This window comes from Glycine max, chromosome 14, assembly GCF_000004515.6.
Source record: "Glycine max cultivar Williams 82 chromosome 14, Glycine_max_v4.0, whole genome shotgun sequence".
NCBI classification, from domain to species: Eukaryota; Viridiplantae; Streptophyta; class Magnoliopsida; order Fabales; family Fabaceae; genus Glycine; species Glycine max.
In genome coordinates this window covers 6664585-6683159 of record NC_038250.2, presented here as the reverse complement: position 1 = coordinate 6683159, position 18575 = coordinate 6664585, and the positions used below count along the sequence as shown (strand labels likewise).

Genomic DNA, 18575 nt, shown 5'->3' with positions numbered 1-18575 from the left:
CAGAATTAGTGTTGAGGCAATTAACACAAGAATACAAATGTGTTAATAAACACTTAGCAAAATATTTTGTGATAGCAAGTTCTCTTCTGAATCATTTCGATTACATTAACATTGAGCATATACCTCGACAAGAAAACCAAGAAGCAAATGATTTAGCCCAAATAGCTTCAGGGTACAAAATGTCGAAGGGAAAGTTAACTCAGTTGATCGAAATAAAAGATAAACTGGTGTTACCAGAGCCATTAAGCACTAAATTGCCAATGCCAAAACTTGTGGGGGCAAGTATACCACAAAATAATGAAGATGAAAGCATGGATGATTTCCAGGGAAAAATTCAAATTTTGGCCATTGACAATATGTTAGATAATGATTGGAGAAAGTCCATTGTTGAATATTTGGAAAATCCAATAGGCAATGTGGCTCGAAAGGTCAAATATAGGGCTTTAAATTACGTGGTTATGGGAAATGATTTGTTTAAAAAGACTGCAGAAGGAGTGTTGTTAAAATGTCTAAGTGAATCAGAAGCATACTTAGCAGTTTCCCATGTTCACAGTGGGGCTTGTGGATCACATCAAGCAGGCCATAAAATGAAATGGCTTTTATTTCGACAAGGTTTGTATTGGCCTTCGATGTTAAAAGACTGCATAGAATTTGCTAAAGGCTGTCAGGAATGCCAAAAGCATGCAGGGATACAGCATGTACCTGCTAGTGAGTTACACTCCATAATCAAACCTTGGCCTTTCAGAGGATGGGCTTTGGACATAATTGGTGAAATCAAGCCTGCCTCTTCTAAGAACCAGCATTATATTATAGTTGGTATCGATTACTTTACAAAATGGATCGAAGCAGTCCCTTTGCCAAATGTTGATCAGGAAGCAGTAATTAGTTTCATTCAAAATTATATTATTTATAGGTATGGTATTCCCGAAACAATTACCACTGATCAAGGTTCAGTTTTTACTGGACGAAAAATGCAAGAATTTGCCCAAAAAACTGGCTTTCGATTATTAACATCAACACCATATTACGCGCAAGCAAATGGTCAGGTCGAAGCAGCCAATAAGATTGTAATTAACTTGATTAAAAAACACATTGCCCAAAAGCCAAGAAATTGGAATAAAACGTTAGATCAAGTTCTATGGGCATGTAGAAATTCTCCTAAGGAATCAACTAATACTACCCCATTTCGACTGACTTATGGGCATGATGCTGTACTTCCGGTCGAAATACATTTCCAATCAGCCAGGGTACAAAAACAAATGGACATTCCAATCGACCATTATTGGAAAATGATGTCAGATGAGTTGGTTGATTTAGATGAGGAGAGATTGAGAGCATTAGAAGTTTTGACTAAACAAAAAGAAAGAGTTGCTAAAGCTTATAATAAGAAAGTAAAGTCAAAAACTTTTAATATTGGAGATTTAGTTTGGAAGGTTATCCTGCCCATGGATAGTAAGGATCGAGCCTTGGGCAAATGGTCCCCAAATTGGGAAGGACCGTTTAAAATAATTCAGATCTATTCGAATGGTGCTTATGAGTTAGAAGAGTTAACCCCTCAGAAACGTACTTTGAGCATAAATGGTAAGTATTTGAAAAAATATAAACCAACACTGCTCGAAGTTAAAATAAGCATAGAATAAGAAAAAGACTGGAAACATAAAAATGGCAATAACAGTAAATTGCCACAAAAGGGCATTTGTCAATATTACATCAAAAAGTAGAATCGAAATACAGAATTCGAAATAAAGAATTTATAAGTTCTACTAGTGCATGACCAAGTCCTCATATAGTTTCTTCAAGGTGGCCATCTCTTTAGTTAAGACCTGGTCAGCACTCTCCATAACTCTCGCCTCATCTGCTATAGCTTGAGATGCGCTAAAGGCCTTCAGGCCTTCCCTCCCTTTTTCAGCAACCAGCTTCTGAATCGAATTAGCGGCCTTCTCCTGGAGTTCCTTGCGTTTGGCCTGCTCCGTCACAATTTTTTGCCTTAGATCATCGACCTGAGACAGCAAATCCGTAATAGTTGCCTCCCAGGAGGAGATGTTATCATCACAGGCTTTGATCTCAGAAGATCCTTCTTTCGCCTCTTTGGTGAGACGTTCGACTTCATGTTGAGCAGCTCGGGCTTTTTCGAGCAGAAGGATATGTGCCTGTTTCTGGGCATCCAGTCTGGCGCCATTTTCGCGTTTTTTCTGCACAGTACTTGCAAATTGGTCAATGATGGCCTCGATTTGGATAACTTTGCCTAGAATCTCATCAGAGGTAAGGGGGTTGTGCAATTTCTTCAAAAAGTTCAGGTGCCCAAAGGCAGCAGAGGGGTTCTCTTCAATGGATTTAAGCACATCTTCCCGTGCGTATTCCATGGATAACTTCAAGAGCAGAGAATCTTGGCGTACTGAAGAGTTTATTTCGGCATCAGATGAGGACGAAGCACCAGGAATCTTTTCACTTGAGATGTCGGCTTGACTTGTGGTCAGCAGGAGTCGAAGGGCTGCAGCAGGGTCTTCGTCTTGCATTTGAATGAATGTATCTTCTGCGATCCCTATGCTAGCGGAAAGCTTAGATGTCGAAGACGCCGGGTAAATGTCCGAACCTCCAGCTTCAGCCTCTTCTATGGCCTCTTCATCGGAAAAGTTTTCTTCGGATGAACTTTTTTGACTCGATCCATGAGGACTGCTGGATCCAATGCCTTGACCTTCACCCTGTTCTTCAACATTCACTGCATCCGTCTCAGGAGTGGGAGATGTTCGAGCATGTGAGGGTATTTCTTCTACAGAAACATTTTGTTGTACCTGATTCGAATTATCATGGAAAAAGGTTAACAAATAGTTTCGTATAAGCTATGATTTAAAACACATTAAGAGGATGATACCTCGACGGCAGGTTGTTCTTGTGGTGAGTCCGGTTGATCGACAGGGTTGCCCATCTCAGCAACAGAAGGAGTAGCCTCTACTTCAGTGCCGTCAATATCGGTCGAAGGTGGTTGGACGTCAACAGGTTGATTGTCACCTTGTTCTTTTGAAGGCTTGGTCTTTTTCTTTTTCTTCTTGATTGGTTCACCACCCTCAACAGCCACAGAAGGTTCAGGCTCGACCTGCTTTACTTTCTTTTTCTTTTTAGGCATTTGAGCCTGGGAATTGCCTGCCTCTGTTTGTTCAGCAGACTTGGTCGAAGTCGCAGGTAACTTTCTTTTTCTTATAAGAGGTCTTTCCTTTTCTTCCTGCATTACGAGGGTAAAGAATTGTCAGAATATAGACTTGAAAGAAAGCTATAATATTGACATTAGAAATAAAACTTGCATCTTTCTCTTCGTCTAATTCGACGACCGCATGCTTCGAGCGTTTTGAAGTCGTGGTAGTATCAATGCTATCATCTTTCTTTTGACTCTGAAAAAATAAAGAAATATGAGGCAAGACGTTAAGAGTAAAAGATAAGTTCAGAAGAGTTACCTTCTCTTCTTGTTTCCCTTCTTGGATCTTCACCCCGGTGGGTTTCTTGGGTCTCACATCAGCTCGAGACGTCTCAGCACTTTTCTTCGTCATGATTGTTTTGCCTGAAAATAAGAATATTAGAAAAGGCAAAAATACATATCAATTTAGAAAGTCGAAAGTAATTTAATACCTCGAGCTTGAAGGTTTGAGCGGATATTCTCGACCGTTGGTTGTGTGAAACCACTCTCAAGTCTGGAGATCATGATAGTAGTGTCTCCAACTGAATAGGTCGAATAATATTTCTCCCACCAGGTAACAAACCCCATGGTGCAGAAGTGGGAATGGTTGAACTCAAAAGGATGCAGGTTATAGTTTTCATCAAGAGAAATCTTCAAAAACTTCTTGAAAGTCTTTTCCGAAAGATTGGCCCCTCTTATAACGTCTCGAGGATCTTCGAACAAGCTTTTAGGACGGATTTGCGAGAGGCCAAATTGTCTTGAAACCAAATTAGGCTGGTATCCAACCAGGCCTAAATAGTTCGATTGAACACCTGTACGACAAGACAGGATCTGTGGATTCAAGTAAAATGACCATATTTCGTTCACTTCTTCTTCATTGTCCGGATCGACAGCAGGAAAATAGTCAGTGAACCAGGCCGGGCCAACCTCTCGACTAATGAATGGAGCATGTTGGGGAAGAAACTTGTCAAAGCTCAGAAAAATCCTCATGTACTTTAGGAACAGCTTTTGTGAGTTTTGAATTAAGGTCTTGGGGGTTAATCGAAGTGCTCTCTGGCCTTCGATCGAGCGATTTGCAACTTCTTCAGCATAATCTTGTGGGATTATTAATCCCATTTCTTGCTCGAAGGTGGCATTAAGCCACAACTGGAGAAGCCACATAGGCCCAGATACTAAGAAGGAAGACCCATCCTTCGACTTCTTCAGATCATCGCATGCCTCACCAAGCGATTCGTATAGCACTGCTAACAAGAGGCGTCCAAATCCAAAGTTCTGACCTTCATGAATTTGTAATGCCATTGGAATAAATCTTTTGGCTACTTGCAAGGATTTCGTGCAAAAAACATAGTGAGATAGCCACAGGGTTAAGAAGGCTACGTGCTCTTCATCAGAAACCTCCTCTTCGACGGGTCCTTTGTGTTCAGCTATATATTTGGAAAAGGTATTCTCCTTATATACTAGCTTGATATTGTCACTAGAATTAGTGGGGTCATAAGTTTCTCCGCTAGGCCTAAGGCCTGTGAGGGCGGCTACATCTAAGAGAGTGGGGGTCATCATACCACATTTAAATTGAAAGGTGTTGGTAGAAGACTCGAAAAAGTGCATAGCTGCTATCAGCATTTCTGGTCGATATTCAGGACCAGATCGAGAGAATTGTATCAAATCAAAGATGCCATATGTCTTCCAGAAATCCTCATACGCTTGTTCGACTCGATCAAGCCAAGGTAGGTAATCCCTATGGGCTATTGACGGGGCGGATCGAAAGAGTTTGTGGGGTTTGCTTAAACAATTAAAGTTGTAAGGCTCACTATCAAAAATCCTAGGTTCGCAAGTTGGGTAGCAGGGAAATACCTTGTTCATTGCACTCGAAAGTGATTCTTGGTCTGGCAGGGGTCCACCGAAAGCGTAAACTGTTCTTTCCACTGCGAAAGGGATCATCACCTCTGATTCCCAGGCTTCTGTTTGTTCGGCGTCACCATGTGGTTCTGGAACCACCTTTTCTCCATCAGTCCTGACTGTAAAGTGGTGCCACTTCCCAGCAAACGGAACTGATTGTTCTTGCGACATCGTAAGAAATTTGAAAGAGGATGATTCTTACGAAGGGTTTGGTAACTGATGGAATCAGTGAGTAAAAGCTTGGACTCACGGAGAACAATGGCAAAGCTCAGAGACACGGTGAGGTTGATGATGAAAGGAGTAGTAAGTTGATGTCTGAAAATGAAAAGGTTTCGCCGGAGATACAACAAGAAGAAGAAGGGTTTTGGAAGCAGAGAAGCTGAAGGGTTTTCTGGAGTTTTCTGGCGCTATTTATGGAGTTTCATTTTTAAAAGGGGAAAAAACAATATAATAATCAATGGTCAAAAATCAATCACATCAGATTTCCCTTCCGATTCCCCAGCATGACACGTGTCCCACTTTGCCTAGAAAAGTGGAATTAATGATGGGTAGTGGGAGATCGAGGCGACGGTTACACAGTGAACGTGCGATCATGACGCCGTTTCAGGAAAACTGGTAGAAGAAGAGAAAAAAAAATGTCAACTTCTCATCTTCCTTCGATCTCGAATCGAAGCAGACATTTTTTGGGGGCAATTTGTTAGCCCATATTTTTTATGAGCTAAAATATGCTCTAAATACGCATTAGATGTCGTCTCGAGTTTCGAAGCGTATTAAAGAGCAAGAATCTTGTCAGGACTTGTTCGAATCGAAAAGAGAGAAGAGGTTTTTGAAAGGGATTCCCAGGCTCAAGGAAGTATTTACGAAGTACAAGGCTAAGACAAGAAAAAGGGCTTCGAACCATTGGGCGATTCGAGTTGGCGTATGGTCGAGTCGAAGTCAAGGCAGCAAGATTTCTGGACTTAGCACAATTTCTGACAAAACTTCACAAAATCAGTTCGACTTCGAGCAATGAGGATAACCGTTCTAAGGAGCAGTTATGTGCATGTAAGGTGTACGTAGCAGGACACTTGGCATTAGGATAGTGTTCGACCGTTAGGGCAGTTTATTTTCGAATGTCTATATATAGCAGTTTTTAGTCAGATTTCGGGGTCGCAAATCATTTCTACAAAATCCTTATATACTCAAAGTACCCAGCGCAGAGAGAAACGAGTACGCAAGGAAAATGTATGATTGTGAACCATTTTTAAGTTTTGTAAACTTTACATTTCGAATGCAATGCAATTTACGTTTCACTTTATAATTCCTGTCTTTTAAATGGTTCATTCGATCGAATGAACTCGTTGAGCCTTTTAATTCTGCAATTTATCTTCCCTTGTCAAGTTACTTTCAGCATTTCGATTCTGTCAAAGAATTTTCCTTTCTGCAAATTTCGAACCAGTGAATGTTCGTTGCAACGATGAACATCAAAAGCTTTACGTTTAATGCAAACACACAAATGGCATGCTCCTGAGATTCACTAGTTGATCTCGCAAGCAATTAACTTAGACTAGCGGTCCCACTGGGCGTGCCAATTTGTTTACGCTGAAATTTATATTGGCATTACTGACAGATGTCTGCGTTGGTTGCCCCTCCATATTTGGAAGGTCATTGTTTCGATTACTTGGGGGTGGTCTAGCCATCCTTGTACGAGTTTTGAATTCTGTTAAGTGTGGAACAGATTTTCCACTTCTTAAATGCATACAAGGTCAAAACAATTAAGAATGCAATAAACTAACTGTTCTAAACAAAACTTTAATAATAATTTTAAAGCCAAAACACACAATTGACCGGTCCCACTGGGCGTGCCAATTTGTTTACGCTGAAATTTGGTAAACAATCGCTAGTCTAAGTTAATTGCTTGCGAGACCAACTAGTGAATCTCAGGAGCATGCCATTTGTATGTTCGCTTTAAACGTAAAGCTTTTGATGTTCATCGTTGCAACGAACATTCATTGGTTTTGAGGTTTGCAGAAAGTAAAAATTCTTTGAAAGAATCGAAATGCTGGAAGTAACTTGACAAGGGAAAGGTAAATTACAGAATTTAAAGGACCAACAAGTTCATTCGATCGAATGAGCCATTTAAAAGACAGGAATTATGTAAAATGAAACGTAAATTGCATTGCATTCGAAATGTAAAGTTTACAGGAACTTAAAATGGTTCACAAACATACATTCTCCTTGCGTACTCGTTTCTCTCTGCGCTGGGTACTTTGAGTGTATAAGGATTTGTATATATGATTTGCGACCCCGAAATCTGACTAAAAACTGCTATATATAGACATTCGAAAATAAACTGCCCTAACGGTCGAACACTATCCTAATGCCAAGTGTCCTGCTACGTACACCTTACATGCACATAACTGCTCCTTAGAACGGTTATCCTCATTGCTCGAAGTCGAACTGATTTTGTGAAGTTTTGTCAGAAATTGTGCTAAGTCCAGAAATCTTGCTGCCTTGGCTTCGACTCGACCATACGCCAACTCGAATCGCCCAATGGTTCGAAGCCCTTTTTCTTGTCTTAGCCTTGTACTTCGTAAATACTTCCTTGAGCCTGGGAATCCCTTTCAAAAACCTCTTCTCTCTTTTCGATTCGAACAAGTCCTGACAAGATTCTTGCTCTTTAATACGCTTCGAAACTCGAGACGACATCTAATGCGTATTTAGAGCATATTTTAGCTCATCAAAAATATGGGCTAACAGGATAATAAGTTCTTGAAGACTGTATTCATAACCAAACATAAAGCACAGTAGCACACCGCACATAAAATACCTCCCCCATAGATGTTTTTTTTCATAATCAGCCCAACCACTTAACATAGTAAAAAACACATTACCAAATAGCACACCAGCTTAGTCCAAACTGCTTCATCAGAGGTACCAATTAAAGAATTAGGTTCATATCCTAGAAGACAACGAAATCGTGTAAAAGCAAATTACTTTTCTCTTCTTTCTCCTCTCCTATTTTGGTATTTACATGACCAATCATGAGTGCATGAGTAATATTTTACAAGAATTGGTGAACTCTCGCATATAACAAGATCAACTGAAGAATCTACAAACATAACCTAAAAAAGTGTAAAAAAAATATATATTAGAACTTACAAGAGTTTCTCCTACCATTTCACATCCAGTGTAAGAGGCTCCGGAGGAAGAAAAACGGGTCTCAACTTTGTGTATGACATATTGGACATCAAATGCGCCTAGGAAACTGAAACTGATTCAATAAAAGGTCTTACTTTCTTGATTAAAAGAGGCTTGAGCGTGTTTCCCTCAACTCTGGCCAATATCTCAAACCAGAACCTTTCAAAACTAGGCCTCGTTCTCCAATCAGGAATCGTACGATTAAGAGTGGCATTATTACTTAGGTCTCTTTCTAATTCTAAGGGGAACTTCACAACAGCTGATGCTTTAATATTTGCTTTGAGAAGGCCAAAAAGCTGATCTTTAAGTATCTTACGCTCAAGAAGACTCCTCAAAACTTTCTCCAATATACTTAATCTCAAACTTAAGGAATCAATGGGGCATGCTCGCTTTCTAAACATACGACCATGGTAACATTTTTCTGGAAGCAGCTCAATAGCATCCTCTGAAATCAATGTAGTTGCTATGTGTGCATAAGAGTTTCGAGCTCTATAAGCAACCAAAGATGCAGAGCCTGATATGCGTATGGGAATTAGAGTCATGCAAGTTGAATGCAAAAAGGGCCAAAGGTCACTCTTCCCCTCACTACACATGGCACTTCCATTCATTTGCAAATCAAGATCAGACGAGTAAAAAGAGAGATTTCTTGTGCTCTTCTCACTTCTACTGTAATACCCTCACCAACAAGGATGTGTTTCAAACAAGTGTATGAAACATTCATCTGCCAGATAGAGTCAGAGCTCAGAATTTATCGAAATAGTTATCTACAAGAATTAACTTGGATATATCATAGATTGCTCGGAGGAAAGAAAAAAGAAACTTATTAACAGCAGGACAATCCTCAAATTTTGCCAACTGAACTTAAGAGTAGAACAAATAAACATAAACAACAGCAGGAAAATATCTTCAACTTTTAAGACATCACTAGCTATAGAGGAAAGATGTTTATGTTAGTAATAAAAGTTAAGGCTACAACAAAAAACACGTAAGAAATAACAAATTGTCCATTGTCATCAACGCAACAACTATCGTTAAATAACACTTGATCTTATACATTTAGTGTGTGTTTGGATCAATGTCCTTGATCCAAGTTGCCCTTCAAATTCACTTCAAGACAAGAAAATGACACAGAAGCAAGCCCACAAAGCTTCAGATGGACACGTCGCAGAGCACAATATGTGCAACCAAAGATGTGGATAGTGGATGCATTAGAAGTGAAGGGAGTAAATCTTGATCAGATATCCATACTTGGATGCTAAAGATTGTTGTAATTAGTTTTAATCTTAATTAACCATCCATTTTAAATTATACAGTTGAGATTCTGACTAGGAAAAGTTTATCTTAAAAGTCATATCAAACAATGTTGATTTCTGATTAATTGATTGATAGTATAGAAGTTTTTTTTAAGCTCACCAAAAAAAAGAAGAGAAGTTTTTACACCGGCCATGTATAGCCATTCATTAAACTCTTTCACATAACTACCTTAAATAAAAGCTAGACTACGAAAATTTCCTATTGTTAGTTTTGTTAGCAATGTCAATTGGGAGCATTCGAACTTGCGACCTCAACCACACAGACTCAACCTTATATCTCCGATTGTGCTATGTATATAAACTTATTTTCTTATTTCTTGGATAAGAGTTTCTGCTATCAAATTAGCCTCTACATAAAGTACAATTTTCAAAGGAACAAAGAAGAAGAAAAAAATTCAACAAACTGAATAAGGAAAATAAAACACCATGACAGAATCTTAAGAGGAACGGAAAGAATAGCTTACGGGGAGGGAAAGCGATAGGTTGTGAAGGGCATCGACCCGCAACGCAAAGGGACCTTCTAATTTGAGGGTATGAAGGAGTGGGAAGGAACCGAGCCGGTGAACGAGAGAGGGCAAATCGGGAAATGGTGTTCTGAACTTGTTCCACGTGGTAACTTGGTCTGCGAATTTGAGGGTGAAGTTATCATTATCACTGCCCATTCCGATTCGGAACTCGTAGCTCAGGGAGGTCCCGAACCTAACCTTTCCGACATCCAACTTGGTTACTCTCACGTTGTCGTCGTTGTCGTTGGAAGAAATCCCACTTCTGTTTCGCCGACACCGCTTTCAGAACATCCTTGATTTCCACGAATCGAAAAAGTTAAGTTAGTAATAAACAGATTTAGAATAAACAAATACATGATAGTGTTGATTGATACCTGCAAAATGTGGGTGGAAGAAGAAGAAGAAGCAAAGGCGGTGAATTGAAGGAGAAATATGAAGAATGAGAGAGGGAAGCAATAAGGTGTCATCCTCGAAGCGTCAACGGTGGGTACCGGCGAGAGCAGAGGTATCTGATGGGAACTACACAGCGTTACTCTCGTCTCTCAGATTCGCCAAACTCGTTCGCATTAAGGTGTAAGTTTTTATATTTTATTAAAGAATAGATTCATTATTAACGATATAAAAAATAATTATTCTCTATAACCGTAGATTAATCGGTAAGGAATGATTTTAAGAGTTGAATAGTGATGAATTATCATTCATAAATCAGTATTAAAATAATTATGATCAACAAGTATATTATATATAATAATTGTGATTAGACGACGACATATAAAATAATTTTATATTATTATTTAATTATACCAAAATTACAAAACGGTTCAGCATATGTTATATCATACCTCAGGGCGATTATTACAACCAATACATAAGATATTTACTCCTTCTCAAGTACACTCATCAACTCCTTTTTTTATTTTATTCTAAAGGAAGTACACTCATCAGTCATCAACTCCTAAACCCCACGTTACCAAAGACATATACTCTCCACAAATATGACAACTAAGTCATTTGGCAAACAATTAATCACTAAAAACACAAATACATAATCAATATACTTTATAACTTCTCAATTAACTATTTAGCATGTATAAAATAATATATTTTAATGGATGTAAATCCAACTCTTAAAGTCATTACAATGTTTCAACTTACAAACCATTAGAATAGTAATAGTACAGCAATTCACGTGTGAAACTGCAACATGTATCACCGGTGTTATTGTAGTAGTGACCTGATTTCAAATTTTAACATAACCTTGCATTTTAAATCTTGCATCTATCTCTCTTTTGGTAAACAATAAATCTAATGCTAATATTTATTAAAGGATAAATAAACACAAAACTTAAAGATGATTTATTTTCATCGATATTTTTTTTTTCGAAAAAAATCTTATTTGAGGTATTGTTTAACACTAAATATGATTATCTCTCTTAATAGGGAGAAGTTATTAGTGGGTCTGGGACCATGCCAGCTGTGATCCCGGCCAATCAACCTGCAACATGTGACTTGCTGACAGGTTTTTACTAACTGCTATGTGAAGGTCGTTATGTGTAACAGCATTTACGATTATGTGAAAGATCAAAAATTTTAAAAACAGGGTAATCAATCAATGCAAATCTCGCGCATGGTTACCTCGTTTCAAATTACTAGTTCGACCATACAAAAAAAAATTATAAGTCCAAAATACCCAGTGGTTGCCGCAAAAGGTTTATGCACCGCGTGTCGATATCATTCCTTGGTTTATGCATGGCAGCTGCTGCATGCACTACTCATCTCGGTGTTCCAAAAGCATGTTTACATGTTTCTTGTTTCTTTTATTTATATATATTGATAAATTATCAAAATTTAACTCAATCACAATAGACAGAATGAATTTGAAATATGCTATATGTCTAAATTCATTTATATAAGACAGATATTATATATAATATATCTATCATCTTTAAGAACAATTATCATGTTGACCGAAAATTAATTTCAAGTTATTTAAGAATACTGGCGTTTAGAGTACTGGAATTCGGTTGACTCAAAATTTCAAATCTGATGATCCAATAATCATGCTAACGTTGGATTAAATAATTCCCACACTAGGAAAAGTTATAACTAACAATCACACGAGTACGTGACTTGTTCAACTAAAGTGCATGCAAAATCCACAAAACCGCTAGAGCAGTGACGAGAGTATCACAGAGGTACAACAAATGGCATGCAAAATAGGTTTTTGGTACAGCAATATTGTTTCTGGCGTGGAAGACATGCGTTTGCAGTACTTTTGGGAAGAGTATCTTTTACAATATGATTAAATCGTGATTTACTTTTAACCCCTTACACCAAGTATATATCTCTCCACAAGTCATTGGTCACACGTTCATTGATCAGGACCAAAGTTGACGTGTTCATCCTTGACTAAGTAATAATTTCTTAATCAAGGATTTGAGTAGTGATTCATTGAAAAAAAAATTGTTAAATGATCTGAAATTAATATGATCTCAATTAATATCCACATGATATATAATCAAGTCTCATTAATTTTTTTTCATAAACTGAAAAATTTATGGACACATAAATTGATGAGATCATAAATATATGTTTAAATTACCTAATAATTCTTCATGATTCACCATGTTAAATTAGTCTCTTTTAATAAACTCAATCTCATTAGTAAATTTAAACATGATTTGTTACATTATGGAGATGGCTGGCATGTTTGTTCTCAATTGTAAATGCCGCATGAATTCCAATGAATAAAGGGCATAAGTAACAAACTTGCTCCTTTTTCATTTTGTGTCTTCGAATGATACAAATTTCGTTAGAAACGGCTATGCAAACATGTACCTATATGTTGTAAGATAAATATTAATAATATATTTTTACAAATAAACTCTATTATTAATTAAAATTGATAAAAAAAGAAAAATCACATTTTCTTCATCTCTCATTATAAAACTTTTTTAATTAATTCATTTTTTTAAAAAATAGTTAATCACATCCATTATTTATATTATCATTAAAAAATTATTTTTTTATCTTTTTATCTACTTAATTATTTCTCTGTTTAAAGAAAAAATGATTAAAGATATGTGAAAAAAATTAATATATATAAAAATAAAAAATAATCTTATAACTAGAGAAGAAGGCAATATAAGTTTCACAGCTTCTGAATCAGCGCTGTTTTATAATTTATTTATTTATTTTCTTGTATGTTAATTTTTGTTAAAAACATTTAAAAATGTACTATAGTATTTTCTTTTTTTGAAAAAAAAAAGGATTAGAGTAACTCATCACTTCTTTACTCCCAGCAACACGCTCGAATGAGAATCCAGGTCTCACGCGCTGCTTGCCATAGAACGTTAATAGAGACGACATCGTTTACGGGACGTAAATTAGCACGCGCCCACATTAAATTGTGATTGCACAATGGTAAAAATTTGATAGTGCAGAGGCATAGAAGTTTTTGTCTAGACCACGTATTTCCTAATGAGAAATAATTCTGTGTGAGTCAAATAAAATTAGTATTGATGATAATTATTTTTCAAACATTTAATATAATTAAATTGAAATACTTTCATTTTAATTAGTTGATTCACGTACTTATTACTTATTGGTCAGAGAAATATGAAATAGAATGAGACCGAAAAATGAGAATGAAAGAGAAATGAGCTTTGGCAGTACCAAGGCTAGGCTTCACAGATTTGGCCAAACCAGCTCTACACTCCTCCACGAAACCCAACCCCAACCCAAGGTACGCACGCACGCACGCACCTTCTTCTACCAATTTCTCTCTCTCTCTCTCTTTTTCATTTTTTAGTTATTACTTATTTTCCAATTTCCGTAATTTGTTCACATTTCTCCTCCACCAGATGTGCGATTTGGCGACGATCAGAATGAAGCAAATTTCCAGAAATTAAAAAATCAGACGCGGTGTGGTTGTTGATGTTGAGAAGTGGCAACATATTACTTAAAATTCGTCGTTGAAATCAAAACGAAGAGAGAGAAATAGGGCTTGATTATGGGTTGTGACTGTGGGGGAAAGTTAAATGTGAGAAAGCCTCATTTCTATGAGGTTTATTCTTCTGCCTTCAGCTCTCACAGACTGGTAATTCCTCAACTTCTTCTTCTCTCTCTCTCTATGTAGGCCTGGTTGAATGTTCCCTAACTCTAATTTGTAACTTTCTTAATCAATGAAATCCAATCTAAAACTAGCTTGTTGCTACATCTTATGTTGCCCATTTCCCTTTTTAGATACAATGCATTATGACTAAGCATCTGTCTGCAATAATAGCAGCCTAAAGTGTGTTTTTAATGAAAAATAAGTTTTTTTTTTCTTTTAAAGAAACTAAAAGTCCCAAACTTTTTCCTTAAAAGGTATGTCCTTAAAAACATGTGAAGAATAACGGAAACAGTAATTTAGTTTTTTACATTCTTAGTTAGATTATCCTACTTTGGTCAAGCAGATGCGTGAGTTATTATAAATCCCGACATTGTCTTCGATTCCTACAGATCAAAAAGATTATCCTACTCAGTTCTATTATTGTAGGAGATTAATGATGCCAGTTCATGTTCTTATCATAAAATGCTTATTTTGGGTTAAATCTTGTTACAAAATGCTTATTGGAATTTCTCTGTTTGGAATTGAATTCTTTTGATACAGAGACTTCCCGATGGATTTGTCTGTTATATGGAGGGAAGGGCATATGGATCAGTTTCGTTGACTGGTCCTAGTGGAAACATATGGACTGTGCAATTGATTAAGCAAGACAATGATCTATTTTTCCATCATGGATGGTCGACATTTGTGGTGGATCATCGACTAGAATGTGGTGAACTTTTGGTTTTCAGATATGAGGGTCACTTGCATTTTACCGTGCAAATATTTGATAAGGATGCATGTGAGAAAGAGGCAGCGTTTCATTCTGAATGCAGTCAAAGTTCAAGCGACTTTGATAATATTAAAGGGCAGAAAAGAGATCGAAAGGAGAATTCTTCTTTGCATATTGTTGTTGATGGTGTTCCAAAGAAAATGAGAGGCAGTACCAATGAGAACCAGGAACTTGAACTGGGTGTTGGTAAAGAACTACTGCTGTATGACGTTGTAAGACCAATTAGTATGTTCAGAGAAAATGAAGAAACCTCCAAAACATGTTCAGCTAATGATGTCCCTGTGCCTTTTCACATGGAAAATAGCAATGAAGATGAAGGTACAAGTAATTTTATGTAGTTCTTCTGGTTCTCACAAAAATGATCTATTAAAATTGATCCAATCTTGCCAAGTTAATTGGTACTTGTCTAGAAAAACGTTTTGCATTCAAATCATTATATTAATGCCACAGCTTACATTTCTTTAATACTTGATCCTTGAAGTTTTATATGTGAAATGCTATCCAGAATATATTATATTGACAAAATCATAAACTCATGACTGCTTGAATGGTTCTATCATCTATGCAATGCAGAGGCTGACATCCTGTATAGAAGTGGGAACGACGATCATCATTATATTCTCAGTGGAGTTTCATTATCAAATGTATCAGCACACGATGAGAAAAAAGTTGCCCAGTCATTTATTTCCTCTTTTCCATATTTTGTTAGAATCATGAAAAGCTTCAATGTCAGTGGTTCATATACTCTGGTGGGTTGTTCTCATATGTGGTTCGTATTTTTAATTTCCAAATAATGTTGCTTTATGTCTCTGTATATTCTGTTAAGTCACTTGTGTAGTGTTCCATCAGCTTGAGAAATTTATCTGATTGAGATATATTATCTTTTACCTTGATAGTACTTCTTCCGTCATATACAGAGGATGAAAAGCATTTTAGATGTATATGTCACCATTAAAAGATGCTCTCAATGAAAATTTTGTCATTCAAGTCCTAATTAGTGAATGTTGACCTTGAAGAACTTATTTTTGCTCCTGTGTGTGTGTTCATACACACACACATAAATTTGTTGCTGATGCTGATTTACAAATGTTGTAATGCAGAATATCCCATATCAGTTTTCGATGGCACATCTTCCCAATTGCAAGATAAAGATTATTCTTCATAATTTGAAAGGAGAACATTGGACTGTTAATTCTGTGCCAACAACTAGGGTGCATACTAGTCATACTCTTTGTGGAGGATGGATGGCCTTTATTCGTGGTAATAACATAAAGGTTGGAGATATCTGTATTTTTGAGCTTGTGCGTGAGTGTGAATTACGTGTTCGCATTGCTGAGGTGGGAAAAGATGGGCGAGATTGCCAGGTTGGAAACGTAGCCATGACTAGGCCTAGTGCAGGACATGCTGTAAGTTCCAAATGTATGTCAATGAATCCTAAAGTCAACTCGAAATGCATAAGAAAAGTTGATCTATCAGATAAGAAGTGGTCAAAGATTGGTCAAGAAACTATTTTATCCATTGACTTAAAGAAATCTAGTAGAGCTTCAAATACTTCTAAGAAGATGGGGCTTTGCCCTCAGTCGAAAGCTGCCCATAAAAAGTTGGGTAAGGTTTTTCTCTGCTTGCCCAGTAGGAGACCCACTAAAATTCTAATTCTTTGTTAATGTATATCTTAGGATTTTGCAACAAATTTCTATGAAATTCTTTCATTTTTAGAAAAGGGAAAACAATATAACTCAATTCCTTGAGAATTGGAATTGTATTACTTTGCTAGTGAAAGAAAAAACAAAAAGGATAAATATTGAATGCTTTCCTTCTATTACAGTTTCTACCTTCCAAATTATGACTTCAGTTTTCAACTGTAAACATTGACAGCTGCTCCAAGGAGACATCGTGTTGAAGATGAGCTAAGCTCACAGGCTAAAGCTGGTTTGAGAATGTTGTTTGCACTTGATGAACAAAGAGTAGCTCAAGCTTTTAGTTCCCCTTTTCCTAGTTTTGTGAAAATAATGAAAAAGTTTAATGTCAGTGGATCATACACTTTGGTGAGTAATGCACAACCGTTTAGCATCCACATTTACATTTTATTTATAGATATGTAGATATGTAGAGTACGTTTTGAGAATGACCCTCTTATGTGAGAATGAGACGGTCATTTTCATATGTTAGGTTTAAATAAAAGATTAAGATTAAAACATTTTAAATTCAAATTAAATTCTCGTTTAATCATAATTTTTTTATAAGATTTACTAAATAGAAAATCAAATATTTTAAAGATTTAATTTACGTGAAGATCGTCACCACAACCACCATCATTGCCGGAACCACTACTATCATGATTGTCATCATGACCACCGTTATCGTCACTTACATGACCGTCACTCCTACCATTGCCATCACCGTCATGACCACCGTTGTGTTCGCTGCAGTGATCACCGTCATTGCTACCAACTTGACCGCCACTATTGTTGCCTTCACTGCCGCCAGACAGTGATGGTCATGACGGCAATCATGGTATTGGTGGTTGCAACAATGGTGGTGATTGTGGTGATAATCTTGACATAAATTAAATCTTTAAAATATTTGATTTTCTGTTTGGTAAATCTTATAGAGATTTTATTATTAAATAAAATTTTAATTTGAATTTAAAATATTTTATTCTTGATTTTTCATTTTAATCTAACAAATCATTCTCATATGAAATGTCCTCTCTCTATATATATAATATCAATGCTAAGTTATGCAATGCCTTTTACATGGTAGAAAATTCCATACCAGTTCTCAGCTGCACATCTCCCAACTTACAAAACTGAAGTTACACTTCGTAATTCAAGAGGTGGATGTTGGACTGTGAACTCGGTCCCAGATGCAAAAGGCCGAACAGTTCACACCTTTTGTGGGGGATGGATGGCCTTTGTTCGTGACAATGACATCAATTTTGGAGACACATGCATTTTTGAACTTGTTGCTCAGTGTGAGATGCAGGTTTACATATCTGGGGTTGGAAAGGAAGGGCTTGACCATCAAAATGGCCATTTAAAACTTACTAATAGATTAGCTAACGTTCCATCTACCTGCTAACGTTCTTGTTTGTTAGAATCAATCTTGAATGAAGATGTTTGTTTTGAGAGTCGCTAAGATCTTTTGCATTTTATGTACATATTTCAGTAATTTCATATTCTCTTGATATATATGTAACATCCCATCTGATCGTTCACATCCCAATTTATCATCTCATCTGGTAAGATCTTTAGAATATATTGCTTATGCCTTTGCTTTTAATTCTTATCATTGTGATTGTCTATCACTGTCAGAAGGCTCATGGAATAATTGTCTCGTATAAACATCTATCACTGATATAGTTTTCTATAGACATTTTCTTCTACGTTTTGTAACCCCATATAAAAGTACATGTTTTTAATTGGGAGTTTGGCCAATTTGTTTTACTGAGGGAGTGGCTTCAAAACTGATAGGTGTCTATGCTGTTCCTGTGTATACCGTGATACTTAGCAGTTGCTTATAACTTTAGACAGAGGGACATAGTATTACATGTGTTTAGTTTTAAAAACTTAACAAACAAGTTTTGCATCAATCCAATTCAATTTAAAGAGATTTGAATTGTATTGAT

The 18575-nt window shown here is 36.7% G+C and overlaps 2 protein-coding genes and 1 long non-coding RNA gene across 3 annotated transcripts; 1 reads left to right on the top strand and 2 right to left on the bottom strand.

Moving 5' to 3' along the window:
* Positions 1–1669: 1669 nt before the first annotated feature.
* Positions 1670–3329, bottom strand: LOC102665645 (uncharacterized). Its single transcript, XM_026125560.2, has 2 exons — positions 2873–3329; positions 1670–2792 (listed from the first exon to the last, which is right to left on the bottom strand). The coding sequence occupies exons 1-2, from the start codon at positions 3224–3226 to the stop codon at positions 1764–1766; spliced, it is 1383 nt and encodes a 460-aa protein (XP_025981345.2). The 5' UTR covers positions 3227–3329; the 3' UTR covers positions 1670–1763.
* Positions 3330–7202: 3873 nt separating this feature from the next.
* Positions 7203–10623, bottom strand: LOC112999398 (uncharacterized). Its single transcript, XR_003264584.2, has 3 exons — positions 10439–10623; positions 10023–10356; positions 7203–8966 (listed from the first exon to the last, which is right to left on the bottom strand). It is a non-coding gene; the product is annotated as an uncharacterized lncRNA (long non-coding RNA).
* A 3033-nt stretch (positions 10624–13656) lies between these two features.
* LOC100814386 (B3 domain-containing protein Os01g0723500) lies at positions 13657–18138 on the top strand. The gene is made up of 7 exons (XM_006595886.3): positions 13657–13809; positions 13928–14163; positions 14719–15265; positions 15521–15696; positions 16048–16552; positions 16823–16992; positions 17711–18138. Exons 2-7 carry the CDS (start codon positions 14077–14079, stop codon positions 18026–18028), a joined length of 1803 nt encoding a protein of 600 aa, XP_006595949.1. The 5' UTR covers positions 13657–13809; positions 13928–14076; the 3' UTR covers positions 18029–18138.
* The last annotated feature ends 437 nt before the right edge of the window (positions 18139–18575 follow it).

Bases quoted from the DNA above. Each gene is read 5' to 3' on its own strand.
- LOC102665645 (XM_026125560.2), bottom strand. From the start codon at position 3,226: ATGCAGGAAGAAAAGGAAAGACCTCTTATAAGAAAAAGAAAGTTACCT. The intron at 2,793-2,872 runs GTATCATCCTCT...AATTCGAATCAG, and splicing joins AAGAACAACCTGCCGTCGAG to GTACAACAAAATGTTTCTGT.
- LOC100814386 (XM_006595886.3), top strand. From the start codon at position 14,077: ATGGGTTGTGACTGTGGGGGAAAGTTAAATGTGAGAAAGCCTCATTTC. The intron at 14,164-14,718 runs GTAATTCCTCAA...CTTTTGATACAG, and splicing joins CCTTCAGCTCTCACAGACTG to AGACTTCCCGATGGATTTGT. The intron at 16,993-17,710 runs GTGAGTAATGCA...TTTACATGGTAG, and splicing joins TCAGTGGATCATACACTTTG to AAAATTCCATACCAGTTCTC.